Raw genomic sequence first — 21,499 nt, forward strand, 5'->3', positions numbered from 1 at the left:
CCAGGGAGGCGCCCTAGGGGGGGCGCAGCTGGCGCGGCGCGATGGCCCCAGCCCCGAGACGCCCCAATTGCCGCCGGCGGGGCCGCAGCGGCCGCCGGCTGCCGCTGTCGAAGCGCAGCAACGTCTGTGCGAGGGGAGGCCCGAGGGAGGGGCGCGGGCGGGGCGTGGGGCGCGGTGGTCTGATCGCGAACGGCTCCGGCTACGTAGACGGGGGGAGGGAGCGGCCTGCGAGCGGGGCAGACCCGCGTAAGAGACAAAAGCTCGGCACGGCCTCGCTGTTGTCTGAGGGGTCCTTTGTTGCCACTTCTTCATCAGAGCTTGTGCGCTTTCTGCTGCTGCCCCCCGCTCCAGTACGCCGCTGGATACAGCCGGGGCGGGAATCGTGAGCTGGCGGCGGCTTCCGCCCGGCCCGGAGAGCGAGCGGCCCCTCGGCCCCCGGTCCCGTCCTCCTCGTCCACCAGTTGATCAAAGTTCGGCTGGGCCGAGGCGGGGACCGGCCCTACCGCCCCCACCGGCCGGGGCTGCCGGACAGCGCTGCTCCGTCCTCGCTCCCTCCGGCGGCGTGTAGTGAAGTAGGAAGGATCGGACACCTCCCGCCTCTCCCCGCTTGCCCTCTCCTCCCCGCGGCTGGGGCTCTGGATAGGAGGAGCCGGAGGAAGAGGAAGATGACGGAGTGGGTGCAATTAGCCTAACAAGGGACGGGCGGCGGAGGCGGCGGCGTCCCCGCGCCGAGGACTGACACATCTGCTCTCTCTCCTCCTCCAGCCATGAAGGCAGCAGCCGGGGAGCGTAGCTGAAGCCCAGGGTCGTTCCGGTGCTCTTCCCTATGGCAACCGCGTGAAGGGCCGACCCGTCCCCCGGCGGCGGGGCTGGGCTGGCCGAGCCTCGCCTGCTGTGCGCGAGTGGCTCTGGCGTTGGTTCCCTCCTCCCGTCCTTTCCCTTCCCCGATGTGGGCTCCAGAGGATTTGCACCTCCTTTGTAACCGGGAATGAAATAATGGCGACCCGGTGGGCAGCGGGGCCACCCGACGGAGATGGAGACAACGAGCCCCCCCCGGGCGGCGGCAGCGGTGCTGGCGGCCAGGTAGGAACGGCAGAGGCGGGCGGGGCGCGGGCCGGGCCGGGCGGCCGCCTCCCGCCGCGGGGAACGGCTTGGCTGGAGCGGGCTTAATGGCCGCTCCCTCCCGCTCTCCCTCCCTCCCACTCTTCCTGCCCGCCCGCCCCGGAGTTGCTGGGAGTTGGACGCTGGGAGTGGTGCGGTTCCCCAGCAGCGGAGGGGAGGCAGCCGCCCGGCCGAGCGCTCGCCGCGCACTCGGGGCACCACTCCCGGGCCAGGAGGCGGCGGCGCCTTCGCTGCCTCACGGGCCGGGCGGCGGCTCCGCTTCCCGCCCCGCGGAGCCGCCGCCGCCCTCGCCCTCGGGACGGAGGTTTCCCCGGGGCCGCCCCTTGGGCCTCTCGCCCCCCCGGCCCCGCGGGCAGAGCGTGGCGTGTCGCTTCCACGCCCAACCTGCCCGTCCTGGAGGAGCGCTTCGCTGGGCGCTCAGGAGTACGGCTTCGTGCCTGTCACATTTCTATCGTGGTGGTTTTCACTAGAAATAAGGGTCTGGCCTCTGTCTGCTTGTAGCCAGTGCTTGCCACTTTCCTGTCTGCCCGCAGCCTCTTATATTAAGGATATTTCTATCCATAGCATTTGTTGCTGGAACGATCCTCTGTGTATTTAGTTCAGAAACTTAATAGCATGCCCTATGGTGGCACCATTGCGTGTTTTGACTTGCAAGACAAAGTTTTTAACGCAGAACCGTGTCTGATCCTTCTGTGCTCCCTATTAATAGTAATGTCTGTGAAACAACTATTAGCTCTAGATTGAACGGAATACATAAAATAGCTTCAGTAGATTTGTTTTTGGATTTGTCTTAAACTTTACTTACAAAGGCAAGCTTGATTTTTGTATCTCTCAAAATTAGAGTATGTATATTGTGCTGAAGAAAATGCTGATTTAAATCCACACAGGACTGTGAAATATATGCCCTTTATGTAGATATTCCCCCTTTTGTTTGCTGAAGTTGAAATACAATTGAGTGATTTTTAGGCATACAGAACTTTATTTTAAAAGTGTGGGTGATTTTTTGTTTGGTTGTGGTATTTTATTTTGTGTGATTTTTTTTTTTTCCTTAGGACACTGAGTTTTAGTTTACTGCTATCTTGAATTTACCCTTTTGCCTTGGTTTGGAAGTGTATGGTATTGTAGGATTTTCCTTTCTGCTATCACCTCAAATTAAGAGGTTCCCACAGTCTCTTAAAGCCAGGTGGGTTAGGTGAGGATAAAATCAGTCTTAAGTAAGAGCACAGAAGCTAAGGCTTTGTGATAAAATACAGCTGAAAAACAGTGCCATGTTTGGAGAACCTGTTCTTCAGTACTGTTCAAGTAGTGTGGGAAGAAGGAGAAAACTGCGTGTCTAAGGGTAAAAATTAATATCTGCTTTTTAATTCTGTAATGTTGAAGCTTCTGGTCTTTGGCGCTGGCCCTGGTCATAATCTACCTCTCCCTGTGGCGGTAAGCCTTAACAAGGCCTGTGGCACTATTGGAGCTCATCGTGTTAAAGCTGTCTAATTGGCGACTACTAATAGGCGTGGAATTGCAAAATGGACTGCTCTGTCTGTTGTTTTGCCAGGTACTTACATGTTGGAGTTAAAATGTAACTGGTAGAAAACATGTGCTGGGACCTGTGATTGCCTTAATCACAGCAGGCCTGATGTAATCTTCGCTTGAACTTAGACAGCCCTGGTGAATGTCTGATCAAGGTTGCAGTGCGTTCTCAGTTGCCTTCGTGTAATGTTGCTTCATGTTTTAAAGTTCAGTTTATTTTCTTACAACTTTACTTTCATAGATTTGTGTAAAATGCCTAGAGAGTGAGAATTTGTGGCTTGACATCTGCTCTGTTTGATGTAATAGTTACTGCACAGTGCTTCATGCACTATATGTGAACAAATCCCTTCAATTGAAGTCTCTCATGTTTGTATTGAACAGTAAGAATGGCTTTTCTGTTTAAAAGATCAGAAAACACCTTTAATGAAAACCAATTACTATAAAAAGGGACTTCAGGTTTCAAGAAAATTGCTGCAGTGACAGGGATTTCTAGTACTCTAATACTGATGTGCAAGGTATTAGCAATTTTGGGAAATGATTTATGGTTTTGGGACAATGGATCCCATATGGTGTTTGCATTATAATGCAGTAATTAAGTAATCTACATTTAATGCTTAGGTCTAGATATACACACAGCAGGCTGTCACGAGGAAGACTCCAGGCATAGCTGTTGTTCACCACAGTCAAGAGAGTGGCTACAGAAATAGGACTTAAACTGATTTAAAGTTTTTGGAAATGCACAACTGTAGTCATCAAGGTTTGAGCAAGAACTGAAAAACTTGTGCTCTGTGTTCAGGATCAGTGCTCAGACTAAGAAAGGGAATGTTTGACTGAGAAGTGGTGCTTCCGTGGGTCTTTGTGTACACAGGTAGGAGAATAGAGGACATGCAATTTGAGTCCTCTGGATACCACGTATGTTGGTTGATAATTGTGTTTTGTTTTGGAGACCTGCCTACTCTGATTAAGTTCTGTTTGGTCACGCCTTGCTATGTTTTCTATTTTTATTTTCACTTAATTTTTTTTGTTTGTTTTCCCTTTGACACCATATCTGGTGGTCCTCGTCAGTACCGAGCCCCTTCAGTGAAAGGATTGTTGCGAACAAAGATCGCACATTGAGGCTTGCAGGCTCCGTCTGAACATGGAGCGCCTGTTCAAAGGGACAGGTCACGTATTCTGGGCTCCTGGGGGAGCTGGCAGAGAGGGCCAGGGACTCTCAGGGCTGTTTGCCATTCTGTTTGAAATCTGACACACGTTTACAAATGGGAGAATTGCTGGGCTTATGTTCCTAAGGACAGATAAGTGAGAGCGTGTTCTTTCTGGCTTTTAGATTAATAAGCGTTGGCTATCTCTGTTCTGTCAGGTTGTAGCAGTATTTTGCTGGAGAGTTTAAGCCCTGCTGAGGTGCAGGCAGTACTGCTTCAGTCACAACATCCCACCTACAGGTCTATCCAGATTCGAGGCTGGAAGTGGTGTCTTCATTAGTGTAAATTTAATTTCCCATCCTTTGCCTAGAAAGGCAAAACAAAAAGTGCTTTTTTTTGCTTTTCTGTTCCTACTGTTTTGTGTTTAAAGAAGTGCTGTGTCTCTTTGTGGTATAGTTTACTGTTAATCTATATTAAAAGTACATTCTGAATATTAAATGCAGATTTAAGAAAATATTAAGCACAGTGTGTGTGGCCTTAAAAGGCAAATTTTAATTCTTAACAATAGTATATCCTCAGTTTATGAATAATAAAATGAATACTAAAATACTTTATCAAATAACTTTATTAAGACTGGTATTTTTCTTTTGGTTTGGTTATAGGTTTTTGTTTTGCTTAGCAGATGAGTTGTTAAAAATAGTGAATGGTCTTTAGTGATTCCCAAGAGTTTCTGTATTTGTCGAAAATTAGGAATACATTTCCAAAGACTTTTGTAAAAAAAAAAAAAGAGCAGCTGATCAGTACTTGCTTTGTAATCACAACTGTTCAATTTCAGAGAAGAAGAAAATCCACAATATTCTTACTCCAACACCTTATCAGAGAGAGTGCAACTGCATAAACTGAAGACAAGCATGTGCTGGGTCAGGAACCAGAGAAGGGCAATGATGGCACTAAAAATAGAAAATCATTTGGCTTCTCGCTAACAATAATGAATAGATCGTTTACTATTTTAACAACCCAGTTGGGATGACTTTAGTAAATTTCAAGTGGTGAAATTTCCCAGGTGTTAGGTCTCTCTACTATCAGAGCAGAATGCCAGTCTTTCTGTAATTGTGCCTGTAAACATGTGAACTGTTCTGGAACTCTCTGTTGTTGGATATTGCCTGATACCCAAAGGCCGGAGGGTTTAATCACAATGTTAAAGATCAGAATTAGAAAAATCCATTTATAAAATTTTATATGTCTAATAGTACACAATACTGATTGTTAAAAGTGTACATTACTTAGGGTTATAGAGAATTCTGCAAAAAGCTTCCATTTAATAAATTCATTATCAATAGTAGCCTTACCTGGAGTTTTGGTTGCAACTGTTCAAAAAGCTTGAGTCAAATCCTGTTTAATCGTGCAAGCATAATGCTGACTTCTGCTCTGATTTATGTCAGCATAAGCCTAGGATAATTTGAGAAAACATGGACCTCTTCCATGAAGAAATGTTAGGTGTTTGATAAGAGACAATATCGAGCAGGAAGTAGTTCCTTCAAGAAAATGAAGGTATCTGCCTTCTAATGTAGCTGTGTTTAATACGTTTTTCTAAGGTGACTTCTTGCTTTCCGGTTACACAACTTTGTTGATTGTACCACTTTGGTATAGATGTCTGGAAAAAAAATACTTTGGCAAGAGAAATGCAGTGGGCTGAAAGTATCTTGAACTGTGTCCACATGAAATAACTGCTCTTACTGCATGCAGTATATGCATTATACAACTGAACTTTTTTCTTTAACAAGTTTGACAAACATCAAAGCAATAAGTTGACTTTATCTGTATAAGCTATTTTTAATGATTTTTATTAAGATGCAAAAATAACGTCTGCTACTTCAGATGTATTGTTTAATGTAATTTGTATTTACTTACGTGCAAAAATAATTGAGAGGACAGCTGGAGAAGAGGAGCTATTTAATCTCACATACTTGTACTCACACACTTGTATGCATTTGTGATCTTTTCCCTCTTGTATCTTTGAAAACATCTTACTGGAGGTGGATAACCAAATCATAACTGAACAGTATGGACTCTGAAAGGAGTAAAAGCTGGTGTATTTTTCTTTAATTCTCTTATCACGTTCATATGTGACTGTGTAAATGATGATTATAATATAAACATGTACAACCTGTGAGCCTTATTAAGAGAAAAAAATTATCTTTCCAAGGAAGTCCAAGTAACAGTGTTAGGCTAAGCTGTTAGGAATATCTACTGGTGCTTCGTAGCTGCTGTTTTGTATTTTTTCTCTGATAACAAATGGAAGAAAAAATAAAGGTTTTCTAGCATTCAGAGGTTGAATGCTATTCTTCCTTGCAGTTGTTTGTGTGCTAAATTGCATAGAATAGGAAGCAGATATAAAAAATAATGCAATGGTGTTAAATGAAAGCCAGATTTATTGCTTGTGGTTAACAGGAGTCATTGTTTTTAAAAAAGCATGAGTTAGCCCTGGTGTAAATGTTGAGGCTTCTAAACTGCATTGAAACGATCTGAATTGACGGTACTCCAGAAGTCAGTCTGGTGGGCAATGTTAGATACAATTCCATGATTGTGGAAGCTGTCAGAGCCTATGATCTCGTCAAAACCTTGAACTTAGGGCCTTACTACAGAGGAAGTGTTTGTCTGCTTGCCACAACAGATAATGGATATATACTAAAAATATGTTATACTAAAATATGTTATGTACACAGACAATGGATGTGAGTTATGCTTCTGGTCAGATTGATTTCTTTCTACAAAAATCTTGTAACACTTTGCCTGCTTATAATATGAAATGTAGATTATTGTAAATGCTGTGCATTTCTGCTGTCCAAATCCTTCTTATGTCCTGTAATTTTTATTTTTTTGCAAAGACACACCATGGTATTTTTTGCCCATCACCCAGTAGTAGGCATACACAGTAGAAGTATAATGGGTAGGAGCAGTAACATCAAACAGGCTTTGATTGTGTTCATATCAGAGGCCTGACACATCTTGTAAACCTGGAAGTGCATAATCTTGGAGTTGCAAGGTGGGATTAAGCTGTTTTATGTATACAGTTCCTAGGTACATAAAGGTTATTTAATGGGAAGGCTTTGTCTGTGGTGTGTTTTTTTCTTTTTGTTAGGTGTTTGTTTTTCTTTGGTATGGGTTTTGTTTTTGTTTTTTTTTTTTTTTAAACCATGGTGAAATGCATTTTTCATTTACATTAGTTAGATGGGAACTCCAGCTTCTCCCTGTTTTGTTGTTTACTTTGATAGCAGGGGAGCAATTTTCTGAATTTACTGTTTGATGACTGCTGTTGGATTTGAAGAGAACTCTTCTGGGGAGGTGATACTGGAGTTTAGTGATTGGATCACTTGGGAATAGGATGGTAAAGATTAGGCACAACTGTATGCTTTGTTCTCTGCATCTCTGTGCTGGGAGGCTGGAACTACTGCATTTTTCTGAATTGGTGTACCCTGTTGTTCTGTATGCCAGGGACTTGTATTCAGCAGAAAGTGTTGCTGCTTTATATTTTCTGTTCTAGATTTTTGCACTGAGAACTTGTAGATAAGTGTTTTAATGAGGCCTTGGGATCTGTTGCTGCAGCTCTCTCCAGCCTGTTTGAGAGAGCCTGATAGAAATCACTTTAGTAAACATTTGGTGCTGGGCATGAGAGGTTCTGTGTGGGCATTCTGGAAAAACACAAACAGCTGTTTAGATTTTGACTCTGGCTTGCAAGTCTGAGTATACACCTTGGGGAGGGTAGGGAGTAGGCTTATTTTTGCTCTAAAATTCTTAATTTCCATTTGCCAGCAGCTGCTGCTTTGGTAAGAGTGAATGAGGTGCCTCCTTAGAGGACATGGCTAATTACAGATTGTCTGCTGGTGGAGGGGGGCACTCTGAGATAGACATTTTCTTTCATGTGTCTCTCATTTGCATAATGTGTTAGGACACACAGTATGGACTGCATTAAGCACTAGCAAATATGCTGTAGGGAATAATCTTGCACTGGCATCACTAAGTTGCCTAGATAACATAATCTTCATATTTTAAATGTTGAGGTTTATATTTGTCTATTTGAAGGCCAGGGACAAGAAATCAATAGAAAAAACATATAAACTGTAATGAGGAGAGAAATTTTAAATGTTTCTGAGTAATAGTTGCAGTTGGTACAAATAGGTTGAAAAGAGAAACCTGAACTTGTATGCGAATTTCGGTTTTTGTTTGTTTGCTGTGGGTTTTTGGTTTTTTTAGTTGGCTGCTTTGTGGGGTTTGTGGTTATTTTTGGGAGTTTTTTTTTTTATTTTACTTAATGTAAATGGCAGTGTGCCCTCCTATTTGTAGGTATGTATATCTCTACACTTTGAAATACTATTTCTTAATAAAAGTTCATTGCAAACCACTCACCCTTTAAAGGACTGTGTTTTGTTCTCTTCTAGTTAAGTTGTTCATCTTAATATTTGGGGCTTTTTGTGTTGCAAAGTTCAAGGCATAAGAGAGTGAACAATCCTGTAATAAAAAAGGTTTAAAAAATCAAATCTTAACTTTCCTGAAATGTTAGTGTTGAATACATCTGTGGAATTCTCTTAGTCTAAGTGTAAGGGCAGAAAAGTCTAAGATTCAAATGCTGATGTGGTTTAAAACTTTGAGGTGAATAGGGTCTTGGATACAACTTGTTCTGTCCATGGGGTGAGCTAAAAGAGAATCTTCGAACTCTCAAGAATCCCTTACAGATCACTTGGCTTGTGGCAGATAGATGCAGTCTGCTCAGTGATACATTCACAGCATTGAGGTGAACTATTCAATTTTGTAAACAAAACCAGAGCTCAGTCTACACCTTAAGTTGCAGTTTTATCATTGGGAAACTGCACAGGGAGAGGTGTTGTTCAAAAACTAGTTTATGGAGCTAAAGTCATATGGATTTCAAAACCATAACACAATTCCCATTACTTTTGAGAAAAATACAACATTATAACTTGTTCAGGTCTGTCCAGATGTAATAGAATGTGGAAGAGATTGCTTTCCTAAGCAGTTTAGCAGATACTTAAATACAACTCTTTCATTAAAGTCTGTGGTGGTTTAGACATGTTTAAATGTATATGTCCTCAGTTCCATAATGTTTAAGAGGGCTAGAGGTCAGTCAGCATTTTTAGGAGTATATAAAGCTATCAAAACTTCCTTTTGATGCAAGAATTGAGAACTGAAACATTTAGCTGTTGTCTTTTTGTTCAGCAAAAGATGCAGCAGGTCTAGTATGGGCTCCTCAAGCAGGTCACTCTTCTTACCTGTGGGTTCTGACCTGTGTTTTGTAAGATAAAAATCTGTTTAGAGTTATCTCCAAAAGAAATGCTGCAGTTTTCATGGAACAAGCTGTCCCATTGCACTTCATTCTTTGTTGTTGTGCTTTTCTTCTAATTTTGATGCAACTTGAATAGGGAGCCTGTGACTCCAGTGAAAAGCATTTCCATATAGAGCCGCAAACATTTCTTACTCATCAATGGCTGTAAAATCTGACTTGTTCCTTCTTGCATGCATTTTAAAATTTTATTATCCTCAATCATCATGGTAAAAGGTGAGTAAGTAAACTTTGCCCGGAGTAATCAATTTTCATGGCAATTTTTCAGGCCTTCTGCTCCATTCTCTGTACTTACACTGTTTTTGTATGGATCTATCTACATACAGTCTCACATTTTCTGTATGCTTTAGTTATAAATTTGTTGAAGTTGCTTCGGAGGTGCTTGTGAGGTAGGATTTAAACGTGATCTTTCTTGAGGAAAAAAGAATGAATGGCTTGTGTGCTACTCTGAGGGTATTAAAGTTTCCCATCTTGCCAAATTACCAATAATATGGAATTTGGAAGAGTGGAACAAGTGAACATGAACGACCTTCAGTATGCATTGCAGTCTGTGTATCTGAATCAGATGCTGAGTAATTCAGTATCAGTAAGTAGTCTGGCAAGCTGGTATTCTGATCCTGGTTTCATGGAGGTGATTTTACAACCTCATTTCTTGCATCTCTTCTGATGGCATTTTAATTTTTTTAAGACATGAGAAATAGCATTCTCACTTTTTAAAAATACTGCATACAGAACCAAAATGGCCCTTGTAGCTGAGTCTGTGCAACAAAGGGCTTTTTCTATATGAAGGTGTTATGAAATGTCATGTTGTGTAATGGAAGCTGGCCAATACAAGTGGCATTTTGTAGCCTATGCCCTTTAGGTGTTGGTTTGTTTTTTTTTTGAGTTCAAAACTGTAGATGGTTTTGAGTAATTTTCTCTCCATTTGCACTGTGACTGAGGCTATGATTCAGCTGTGTATCTAAACAGGTCTGGTAACTGCTGTTTTCATTAATTTAATGGCGATGGAGAGGTAAAAGTGCTTCTTTTGTTATCTTTCTTTGTAGAGAACTTTTGCCTGCTGATAGTTATTCAGGTTAGTGAGGATGAATTGTCTGTGCAGAAATGCTCAAGGACTTTCTTCAGCACTAGTTGATGTAAAATGTGCCTTAAATGCCAAAGTGTTATGTCACATAAAATACTGAGAGGTAATGATTAACCAGGAGCTCATGGGTGAAATTTTAAATGTTCTGGTAGGTATCTCCAAGGATTAAACAGCACCTTAATGCTTGGTGTTGTTCAAAAGAGTGAATTGTCATCAATTTCCTAATAATTCTGGACATGTTCTCTGTTATGCCTCAGTATATAAATCCATAATACATTTGGAGCTGATGTGTCTGGGTTTCATCTCTCCCCATTTTTCCCTGTCTCAGAAACAGTATAGTAGAGCTGGAAAAGTTGTGGAGAAAGGCTAACTATGATAATTGAATATATGGAGTTGTTTCTGTATCAGAACCAAAACCAGAAGCTGGGACTTGCCAGTTTGGGAAAGAGGAGACTAGAGACGGGTGATGTTGATATGTTGTAGCTTTCTCTGTTTTCATCTTGAATTTCTGTGGATCATCTCTTTACTATCTGCACCAAGAACGTGGCCGTGTCAGATGAGCATGGTGGGGTGAGATCAAGCAAAAGGAGATGGTCCTTTGCATAAATATTAATTAAACTTGTTACTCCACTCCTTAATATTACGAAAGCTAAAAGCATGTGTGTAGTCTGGATATATTTTTGAAAGAGCAATGCTTTTAGAGTTACTCTGTACCCTTGTAGTGGAATGAATTATGGATTTGTGAATAATTAAAGCTGGGAGGATAGTCTAATGGTGCTTGTTTCTGTGCTCTTTCCTAATTATTCACAGCTATCAGCATTTGGTCACTGTTAGAGCTGGGCTAGCTGAGTTTTCGATCTGATCTACAGGTGTTCTTACATGTTCCAGTGCTGATTCCATAATAGCTCATCAGGATTCCTTCTGCTTTCAGGAGGTTCTGTACCAAGCCTGATGAAACAAGGCAGCTGTTGGTGATCAGCAACAGGAAATGGAGTTTTTCAAATATTCAGAACTGGGCCTATTTTTGCTTCTTGAAGATACCAAACTTATGTCTTTGGTTTTACTTGGTTTTGTTAAAGTTGTTGCATCATATGGGTCTAATGTTCTCCAGTTTTAATAAGCTAAATGAAATGCACCATTGCCTGCTTTTGTGTTCGGTCCATCTCTTCTCCATCCCCCCTACCAGATGAATGAGAGCTCAAGGTGATTGAGGATTGTACACACAAGTTATTTACATATGCTGTCATTCTTCTATTTCTTTTCTACTTGTTTGCAGTCAGACAAGTGCTTTTTTTGCCTGTGGAATAGTTTTCTGTGCCACCTTTTTAGTGGACTGCATTACATTGCAGGACTTAATTTTTGATTGCAAGTCTTATTACAGCAGCAAACTCAGTAAACCGCTTAGATCCTGTGGAAAACTCCTTTCTCCTTTTGTGGTGAATGATGCTGCTGGGACTTCTGCTTGTTGTGGAATAGTTACTTCTCTTTCACTCTATTTCTACAGCTTAAAGGAAGGAAATAGTACTTTCAGAGGCTACACAGCAAGCTACACAGCTCCAAAGGAATGGGACTAGGTGATGTAGGGATAGGGAAAGGACTGGAGGGAGCAGCTCCATCTGGCAAAATGAGACTTCTCCCCTTCACAAGTCCTGAAAATCAGTTATCCAGAAGGTAAGATAAAAAAGGGTAAACTTCTACCTAAATGACTGGGAAATGAGATGGCCACAAAAATAGTTCTGTTGAGTTGGGGTTTTTGTCTTTTGTGGGTGGGTAGACAAATAACCTCCACCCCCAAAAACTATTTTTAAAGCTAGGTCTAAAATGTTAAAAGGTATCTGTGGCTAAGATGGTTTCTGGTCTTGTAATCAGTGATTCATGGCTGAGAAACTAAATTCTTTAATGCAAGTGAGTAGAGACAGTGGTAATATTAGACAGTTACTCAGCAAGGCGTGTTCAGGGTAAACAGTCCTCACTGGTAAGTTTGTCTGTGCAGAATCATTTTTTCCTTGTTTCATTTAAATCCTAGACTTGGATAAACTTAGGAAAAAATCTTGTGTTCAGTTAAGAATTCAGTGATGCCTGTTTTTCACAGTATCCCGGTGTGAGTTTGTTTGGGAAAAGATTTTCCCCTTGCAACTCCCTCAGCATGTTAACCTTTATACATTTCATGGCCATCATTCAATGTCTTAAAGTTTGGATAATGCAATGTCAGTAAGTGATGTAATGGTTGTCTGTAAGCTGCTTTGCAGTTCACAATGGGAATCTGAAGTTTGGAACCCAGATTTTTTGTGTGAGGTTCTGTGTCTTCTGTAAAGGAGGTGAAGCACAAACACCACAATCATCTTATTTTGGATAGTGCAAAAAAAGTGAATGATGATGTTTTAGTTGGAGGAGGGGTTTGTTTGTAGTTATTTGGTATGTTTTTTGTTGGTGTGTTGCTGTGTGGGTGGTGGTTTGTTTGGCTTTTTCTTTTTTTTTTAATTATTGGATTTTTTAAAAATTCAAACTATTAATTCTACCAAATGAGTTAAGGGGAAGGCATTATGTGTGAGATTAAAACCAGGATTTGTGGGAGTGACTTGACCTTAAATTCAGTTAATACTGTGGTGACTTTCCCCACTTGGATAATCTGGTCTGGCAGATTTTTCTTTCCTGCTTAGGACCCAAGATACCTTGAGCTTTCATTCCTTGGAAAGTGCCTCTACTCTTCCCTACTTTTCTAAGTGGGAAAGCTGGATTACAAGAATATGTCCTGAATTGAATGTTGCTAACCTTTTCAAGCCATGAGGAACAGTGATTGTCCTTCTTTGTGTTCTTTATCCCATGGTGCACTTGTTTTTTGTGGAACTTGATTACTTTATTGCAAAGACACTTCTCATTTGGGAAAGAAATACAACTAGTTGTATTTTGGAATGACTCACTAGAGAAGGATCTTCCAATTTATTCTTACTGCTTAATAAGGCTGTTCTGGCCTATGTGCACCTTATTTCACAGGCGTGGTTTTCTCTGTTACCTTTACAAATGGCTGTTACAAAGTGGGAGTAGCTTTACTTTTCCATTATACTGTTTTGTACTTTGTGTTCCAATGAGTTCTGAGAAGTTCCATTGTATTTATTGTTTTAAATGGTTGAAGTCCAGACTATTTTTTAAGTGCAGATTTAGGTTAGATGATTTCAGAAATGATAAAAAATATGTCAGAAGACATCTTGTGTTGTTTATGCTAATAAAAGTTTTTTTAATAATTGGTGAAAAAAAAGTATTTGGTCTAATTTAAAATATTAAAAAAGGGGAAATTACATTTATTCATACTTCATAAATTAAGTCTTTTCAGCTGGAGATGGTTCTGGACTTCAGCAGACTTTGGATTAGTGGTTCTAATAAGCGAGCCTTTGGAAAAAAACTTTAATTCTTTTCAAAATCACTTGTGACTATTCTGTTCTTTAATGCTGACTGCCTTTTGTATTATGTGCTAGAATATAAATAAATGAATTGTATACTTTCTTCAAACCTTCTTTTGGAGATATCAGTGTCAGGTTTAAGTAAAAATATGCCAAGCAACTAACATTTCTTCACTTGTTAGAGTAAAAAGCCTACAAATACTAGTTCTTTGTATAATGCAAGACCATATATGCTGTAGAAAACCTGACATGCTGTTATATATGAAGTCACAATGTGAAAATATGAAGAATATAAAAATAACTGTATATTGAAGCTAAACTCAGTGGAAGTAGATACATTTGTTTCAGGAACAAAATGTTTGTCTTTTTATGCAACTCCTTTATTCTTGCTCAGATTTAGAGGGTGAGAAATCTTGTCCGTATAAAGGAAATGTGTGAAGAATGAGGCCTGCTTTTTTGAATGTGTGCAACTTGAAAGTGTTGTAGGTATGTCTCCAAAACCAGATAAGACTCTTTGTTGTAAAAGTAGTACGAGTTGTGAATTTAAAAAATGTAAATTTAATCTAAAAAAAACCCCAAAAGCAAAACTAAAAGGAATTCATGAGCATCTTTCCATAGCAAGTCATGGACTAAAGTATAATTATACTTCATCTAGTGCCTCCTTCCAGCATTAATGGACTTAGTATGTTTTAAGAGAATTTTGTCTTCCTGGTGTGGTTTTCTTTTCTGTAGCTACCACAGGATTTTGCCTGGAGCCTGGAAACCACTGCCATACCTGCAGCAGTCTCTCTTGTGTGTTAGATCTATGACTTAAGAGTTTCTGGCCCTCTGAGAGCCATATTGAGGTGAATTTGTTCTCCTGTTTCCTCCTTCCTTCCATGTGCACATGTGATTATATATTATAATTGTGAAAGTGGTTGCTGAAGCCAGAGGAGGAATGGATACACTTTTGTACTTATATTGAATGTCCTGTGTGCATGGTAGCAGAGGGTATTGCAGACTGTATTTGTCATGAACAGGTAGGGGATGTTAGGGATTTGAGCTAGAATGTAGCACTTCACCAAAAACAGTATGGACCCGATTTGCCTGCAGCTCTGATTTGTGTAGCTTTCTCACTACTGAAGATACAGCACAGATTTAAAACCAGTTTGTACAGTATCAGTGAATCATTGAGGTTGGAAGGCACTTCTGAAGATCATTCAGTTCAGTAAACTGGAGCAGGCTGTCCAGGATGGTGTCTAGGCTGGCTTTGACCACAAATATGGAGACTCAGCAGCTTTTCTGGCAACATGTTTCAGTGTTTGATTGTGCTTACAGTAAAATTTAGGGTGATGGTGGTGATATTTATATGGGTTTTCCTCTATTTCAGTTTATTTCTGTACATTTTCTAATTTCATACTTGGCCTCCTGCTGGACCTCTTCCTGTTGTTCATAACCCCTTCAATTTCCAGTTCAGTTCACTGTTCTTTTTTATCTGCCCCACACTTCATTAGTTTGTCCATAAAAACATAATAAGAGACAGTGTCAAAAACCCTCCTGATGTTAAGGTAAAAAAATACCTGCTACTCTCATCTACCAAGCCAGCCAACTTTTTACAAATCACCATCAGACCGATTAAGTATGTTTTATTCTTGATAAATCTACCTTCTTGTCCTTTGTATGTTTGGAAGCCTTTCTTGTTGCCTTTCATGTCCAGTACCAGGTGAAAACCCAAGTGGGTTTTGGCTTTCCTGTGGGCTTTGGCTTTCCTAACCCCTATCACTGCATGCTCAGACAGTGTCTTTGTTTCTTCTGGATCACCTGGATTATGCTTGTGATCCTTGTACACTCCCTTTTTCATCTGAGCTCAGCCAGAATCTTCTTGCCCAGAATCTTGCTTGCCCATGCAGGCCTCCTGCCACCCTTGCTTGATTCTTTGCACACTGGTAAGGACCATTTTTGAGCTTGTAGGAGGAGATCCATGAAAATCAACCAGCTCTCCTGGACTCTTCTCCAGGACAGCCTCCTTTGAAATTCTTCCAGCTGATCAGTGAGCAGTTCTGTTCTGTGGAAGTCCAGGGCTGTGAGTCTGTTATGTGGCTTTGCTCTCTGCTCCCAGGATCCTGAACCTCGTTGTTCACAGTCACTGTAGCTGAGGTGGCCCCTGAACTTCACATTCCCAAGAATTCTTCCTTTTCTGTAAATACGAGGTTTAGTAGATTGCCTGTTCCTTTTTGGAGTAATAGTCACTGGTGTCAGAAAGGAACTGTTAGCACATTCTGGAAATCTACTGGATTGCTTGTGTTCTGCTCTGATGTTAATAAAATTATTGAAAATAATATGTATTTTATTGCATATGTTTTTGTGAATAACATAATTCTTCTGAATTGGTCTTGTACAAGGTAAAACCTTTACAGGCTGTTTGCCAGGAACTTGTACAGGGGAATTAAATGCAGAGAAGAGGAAGTTTCATTAGATGATTAATCTGTTTCATCATATGATATAATTTGAAAGCCGGGATGTAAATTTGATAAGAAAAGCAGTGAAGAGGTTTGGAAAAGGACTGTTAAATGAAACTGAAACAAGAGCTTGAATTCCTGCAGTTAAGTAATTTTTAGTTATTGTTGATGTCAGTTTAGTATTGTTGATGTAATTTTTGGAATCTGGTTGAAAGTATTTTGGTAAGTTGTGCTGTCTTTGTCTTGCTGCATCTTAGTGGGGTGCAGGTGTCTTATCGTTGTTTGACATGATATTTTGTGCAAACACACCCAGGTCATGGAACTTCTGCCATTTGGCCTAAAATTGCTGAATGGTGATTTTTTTTTTAAAAAGTAATTTCTCACTTGAAAGACAAGGTTAGGAAATATATTGTCTTTTTACAGACATAGTAAAAAATGAAAGCAAAAGCGTCCAGAAGAGAGGCAAATATTTTTGCACAAGCTGATTACTGTCACTTATGTAATGAGGAGCTTGGCACATGTGTAGTAGTTCATGATTGATGGGTCACAGTGTGTGTACTCATACTTGGGACAAGACTGGTAAAATACATTCCTAAGATATACTGTGAGCTTAATACTATGTTAGGTGAAATTTTTGCTAAGGGTCAAGACCTGCTGCTGGCTGAAAGAAGGTTGTGGTGACACAAGGCAGACTTTCTGCAGAAATACAAGCAACTCTGAATGTAATTTGTGTGACTTTGTTATATAATGAAGTCAACCTGTACTTTTCCACTGATAAACCTCCTGCTTGTTTCTTGGTTTCTGCTAGTGTGTTGCTTTTTCCCTCTATTCCACACATTCAGCTATGTTGTTTTTCTTTAATTTCTTTTTGAATATTGTAGTTTTCTATAGCTTGTTTCCTAGGATTTTTTGGCTGTAATATTGGTACTCCCCTGAGTACTGACAGAAGTCTGATACCTGATATGTTATGATTGATTTAGGGCTTGCTTGTTGAAAAGGTATGTTTTTCTTGAAATGGTAATTTCATTAAGTTTCAGTGGTACATTAATTTCAGACTTTGAATGTAGCTCTCACAGACTGTCTCAAACTTGTTGATGACATTTTGTGTGGTGTGTTCTTTTTCATACAGAGAATGTGTTGGTCGCTGAACAGTTTTTCAGTCTGTTGGAATACACTGGCTTGGTTGGGTTTATGTATCATATCCTGGGTTTGTGCACCTGAATTTCTGTCTCAGGTTGCTTGTATCAGTCTTTAGTTATTAAAAGTTTATTTGAGATTTTAAGCGCTAGTACATTTGTTCCATATTTACTAGGAGTCTTTAGAGTGGGAATTTTTTACCTTTTTAATTAGTTCTGCACTACAGTGCTGAACTTTTCAGTTAAAAAAATAATAAAAATATCCTTGACCCTTTATTCTATCCAGCTTTTTTAGACAGAGAATCTGTTGCTCATTGTGCTTAGTATTCAGTACAGAGGTAAGTTTTTAATGTGTGATGGATTATTCATGTTCAGTTAAGTCTTTGTGTGCCTTTGTATGTTGTCAATCACATCTGCCATGCATCTTAAAAATAAGGACCACTTTATGCTCTCTCTCATCCATTCTCATCCTCTTCCTTTTCCTACTGAACTGTGACTTCCTCCGTTGGTGGGGTTTCTTTCCATTATTGTGTGGCAAGACTTAAATGAGTAGAAGACTCAAGAAAGGCCAGGGAATTACGTGCTGATTTTGCAGCTCTGGAGGTCATTGATCCAACACTTCAGTGAGGGGAAAAAAATTAATATCAGTATAAGTAGTGCTGCTGGTGTAATTGTTAATTCTGTGCTTTTGTAGCATATCTGTTTGGCCATACTGTTCACAACGTTTCTAAGCATTTGTACTCTGTAATCTCTGAACATTGTATTGGTGTCATTCCCAGTCTGTTTGCTGTTGTGTTCTTCCCAGAAGACCATGCCCAGTGTTTGGCCCTCTCTGTGGGATGTGAGAGACTGGAGAGAGGGAGGGCGTTCAGGGCCTGGAGCGCCTGCCTGGACAGGAGGCCACTGAGCCCAGCTTTGCTCAGCCTGAGGCAGGGAAGGCTGAGGGGGCAGCTGGATGGGGTCTTCAGCCTCTTCAAAGGGAAGGGGTGAGAAAATGGATGTAGTAAGGGAAGCTCCAGGGGAACACAAGGAGAAAAAATTACTGTTTAGGGTGGTTAAACATTGGAACTGCTTGTGAGAGGTCCTGGAACCTTCCTCTTTGGAGACTTCTGGGACTTCACTGTGCGAAGACCGCAGCAGCCTTTTAATCAGCAGTCTCCAGTGTCCGTGATTAGGGCTATATGTTTGTTACTTTTTCTTGGAAGAAAAACATTGCTACCTTGTAAAAAGCCTTACTGGCGTGTCCTTTCTAATAAAAATGAGGTGTTTCTTAATATAGTTAGGTGATGAAAAGGACATCTGTCCATGCCTATAGAACTCTTTAGAAAAATTGGAATTAGATTCAATGCAAAACACTGGTGTGGGGCTTTTTTTCCTTTTTTTCCCCCTGAGTACCACCTGTATAATGCCTCATAAAGATTATATTTTCAGTATAAACTAAAGCTCAGTGAAATTGTGTTATTTTGGACTAGTCTGTTTTAGTGATAAAGGTGTTTTAGGTATAAGAAAAAAACAAGCAAATGATGGATCTTGGTTTTAAGCCTGTCTCAAGAACTTCAATGAGATGACTGTAGAGGATGTGGCTTTTCATCATCCAGCATGAGTTTTTACTAGGGTGATTATTAGGGCAAATTTACAGTTCCTCTTTATTGCCTAACTTCGCAGGATGAAATTTCGGTGAAGAATATGGGAATCAGGTTGACTTTGTTAGGACTGTTTTCTCTATGTGTTTCCTGTATTAACAGCTTTTTCAGGTTCAGCGCTCAGGAAAAATGAAGGTACAAATTTGCTTTCTAGAGTTTTCTTTCTTTCTTTATCCTTACCTTGGGGAATTGTGTTTTAAACTCAGTTCTTGGAAACCCTTTCATTGTGCTTTAACTTCTCAGTGTAATTAATTCTCTGTCAAGGTCTTGGGAATAAGGAGTAGAAAAGATGGATCTCTAAGAGTGATAAATCTGAAGGAAATGGTGGAGGTAGGATTTAGGCCATTGTACCACAGCCACCTTGCTTGGTCTTTATTTATTAGTGAGATCAATGGATGTTATTACTGATCTCTAAATAACATTAGTTATGTGACTATTTGTGTGCAGGGTTGGAGATAGGCTTGGGAGTAGCTCTTGACTTGGTGGGATGGAACCCTATTGGCCAGAGTTTTGGTGTGGCTCTGCTTGTACCTTTTCATTAATAGCAAACACCCCAAAATATTTTCAAGCTTAAAAAAAAAAGATTTTGCACAGCTTTCTCCTCTATAAAAAGCTGAAAGGAAAACAAAGTTATTTTATTGGTTTAGAAATTTAGGGGACTGTATCTCCACTCCCTACTGACTAAATGAGAATAAGTCCTTCCTTCTAGAAGTAGCTCCAGGTGAGGCTTTTTATTTATTGGTTTTCTGTTATGAATTGAGTAAAGATGGTATTTCTCAGAAACCAGTTCCTTCTAGTTCTTAGATAGAAAATTTTTCTCCAATCTCCTCCGAGGCCAGGCTGCACTTCTGGTGGCATTCTTAGTAGTCTCTGGCTGAAGTGGTTCACTGAAGGGGCAAGCAGTAAGCTGTCAGGCTGGCCAAACCCATCATCTCTAGAAATGTCATGTATGCTTGAGAGATCATTTGGAAAGTGGAACTTAGTATTAGTTGGACTTTTTGTGCTGATGAATGGTAATGTGCTAATATGAGCAAACTTCTGGTTTTTAAGATGCTTCCTGCATTTAGGGAAGCAAACATTCTCCTTGTCTTAACCTTTCAGAGGATATCTGACTTTTCTAAGAGTGTTGGAATGATGAATTGTGCCACCAGCATAGTGAGGTTTAAGACTGTAATTCTAAGCGACACATCATTACTAAGATCTACTTAGATACCATCCCCACAGAGCTACGTGTGTTGAGTTCTGTGGTTTTTTGCAATCAGTGTATTTCCCTTTAGTGGTAAGCAGTAAAAATTACCCTGGGTTCACAGTGTAATTGAAATGTTGAGGCCAGAGGGTGAAGCTATTGACTTCCTCTGTAAATGTAATGGGGCAGTGCTGCTAGTTGACGAAAAGCAGGTCTTTGCCAGTGCTACAGTAGTGTTTTGCATACTGTGTGTTTTTGTCATATAAGTTCCTTTTATCCTGTGGTTAAGAAATAAAAAGGTTTTAAATTCCATTGTATGAAAGAATTATTAAGTATTGTGTCAAGTCTCTTTTGTGCCACAGCTCATTTGCCTGTTACATACAGAAGAATTCAGACACTTGGCTTCTCTGCACCTTGGATCATTTACACATGCATTGTAGTAATTTTACATAGTAATTTTTCACATTGCATCTGCAAATACATTATGTTGTCTGAACTGTAAAACACCCTGGGATTTCAAATGTACTCCTTTCTTCAACGTAATGCTGCTGTTAGCATCTACCTGGTCTGTACTTCACTGTTTTGAATTTCCTAACTAGATGCTTAGACCTGGAACTATAACCTGTTAAAAGAAGTGCAACACTACCTTTGCTCTGCCCGTGTTTTCTGAATTTGAATTCTTGCTCCCTAGAAAACAATTATCTTTAGCTCTACAGACATACAAAAAATGAGGAAAGTCCAGTTCAATCTATTGGAAAATGTTTGTTGATCAGAAAAAAAAGAGTTTCTTGTTCCACCTATACTCATGATTTTTTGCCAAGAATATTTCTGATTCCTTAATTTTCAGTTATATTTTTTCCTAAAGGATGTATATACACATTATAAGATCTAAATGTATTAAAAGTGCTAGCTTACGATTCTGCAAGTTTCTTCTTTTACTTTTGATGAAAAGATCACAATATCTGTATTTCTGTAGGATAATTGCATGCTGAAGTAGCAGAAGGCACTACAGGTGAAAATGCAAGGCTTGTTTTCTTCAGGCAAAAGATAGTGTCAGAAGCAAGTGGTGTAATGGAGCAAAAAAGTAAAAATTCTTGAATCTGATTTCTTTTGCTCATGGCATCAGTCTGCCCATGTGTTGGTTGCTCTGCAGTTGCTCTTGAAGATCCCTGGCCAATTTTGGTCAAATTTCAAGGCAGGAAGATGGTCTCAGAGATAATGAAGTGCCTGGAAATTCAGAGTCACTCAGCAGGTAGAGGAAGCGAAGCCCTGGTTAATGCCTTGCACTGCAGGTGAGGTGGGGGAGCTGTTGTGGCCAGCCAGCACATGTGGGACTGCCAAAAAGCCATTCTTTCCTTTACAGGGGATCTGGCAGGACCAAAGAAGATGAGGGGGAGTTACAAGATGTATGAGACCGAAGTCAGTTCTACTACTCATGTAGCAACTTGATATGTTTAATTTGTTTCTAAA

At 40.4% G+C, this 21,499-nt stretch overlaps 1 protein-coding gene across 3 annotated transcripts in view; it reads left to right on the forward strand.

Moving 5' to 3' along the window:
* Positions 1-217: 217 nt before the first annotated feature.
* The window catches only part of ARHGAP21 (Rho GTPase activating protein 21), a 112,413-nt gene continuing 91,131 nt past the window's right edge, over positions 218-21,499 (forward strand). The window contains exons 1-2 of one of the 3 annotated variants that reach the window (XM_077173838.1): positions 218-673; positions 766-1,083. In XM_077173838.1, the coding sequence (XP_077029953.1) occupies positions 997-1,083 (87 nt within the window). In that variant the 5' untranslated portion in view covers positions 218-673; positions 766-996. Of the gene's footprint in view, positions 1,084-21,499 lie in introns of all 3 variants that reach the window. The other 2 variants (XM_054640232.2, XM_077173850.1) reach the window with 2 other exon arrangements.

This window comes from Agelaius phoeniceus, chromosome 1, assembly GCF_051311805.1.
Source record: "Agelaius phoeniceus isolate bAgePho1 chromosome 1, bAgePho1.hap1, whole genome shotgun sequence".
NCBI lineage: Eukaryota > Metazoa > Chordata > Aves > Passeriformes > Icteridae > Agelaius > Agelaius phoeniceus.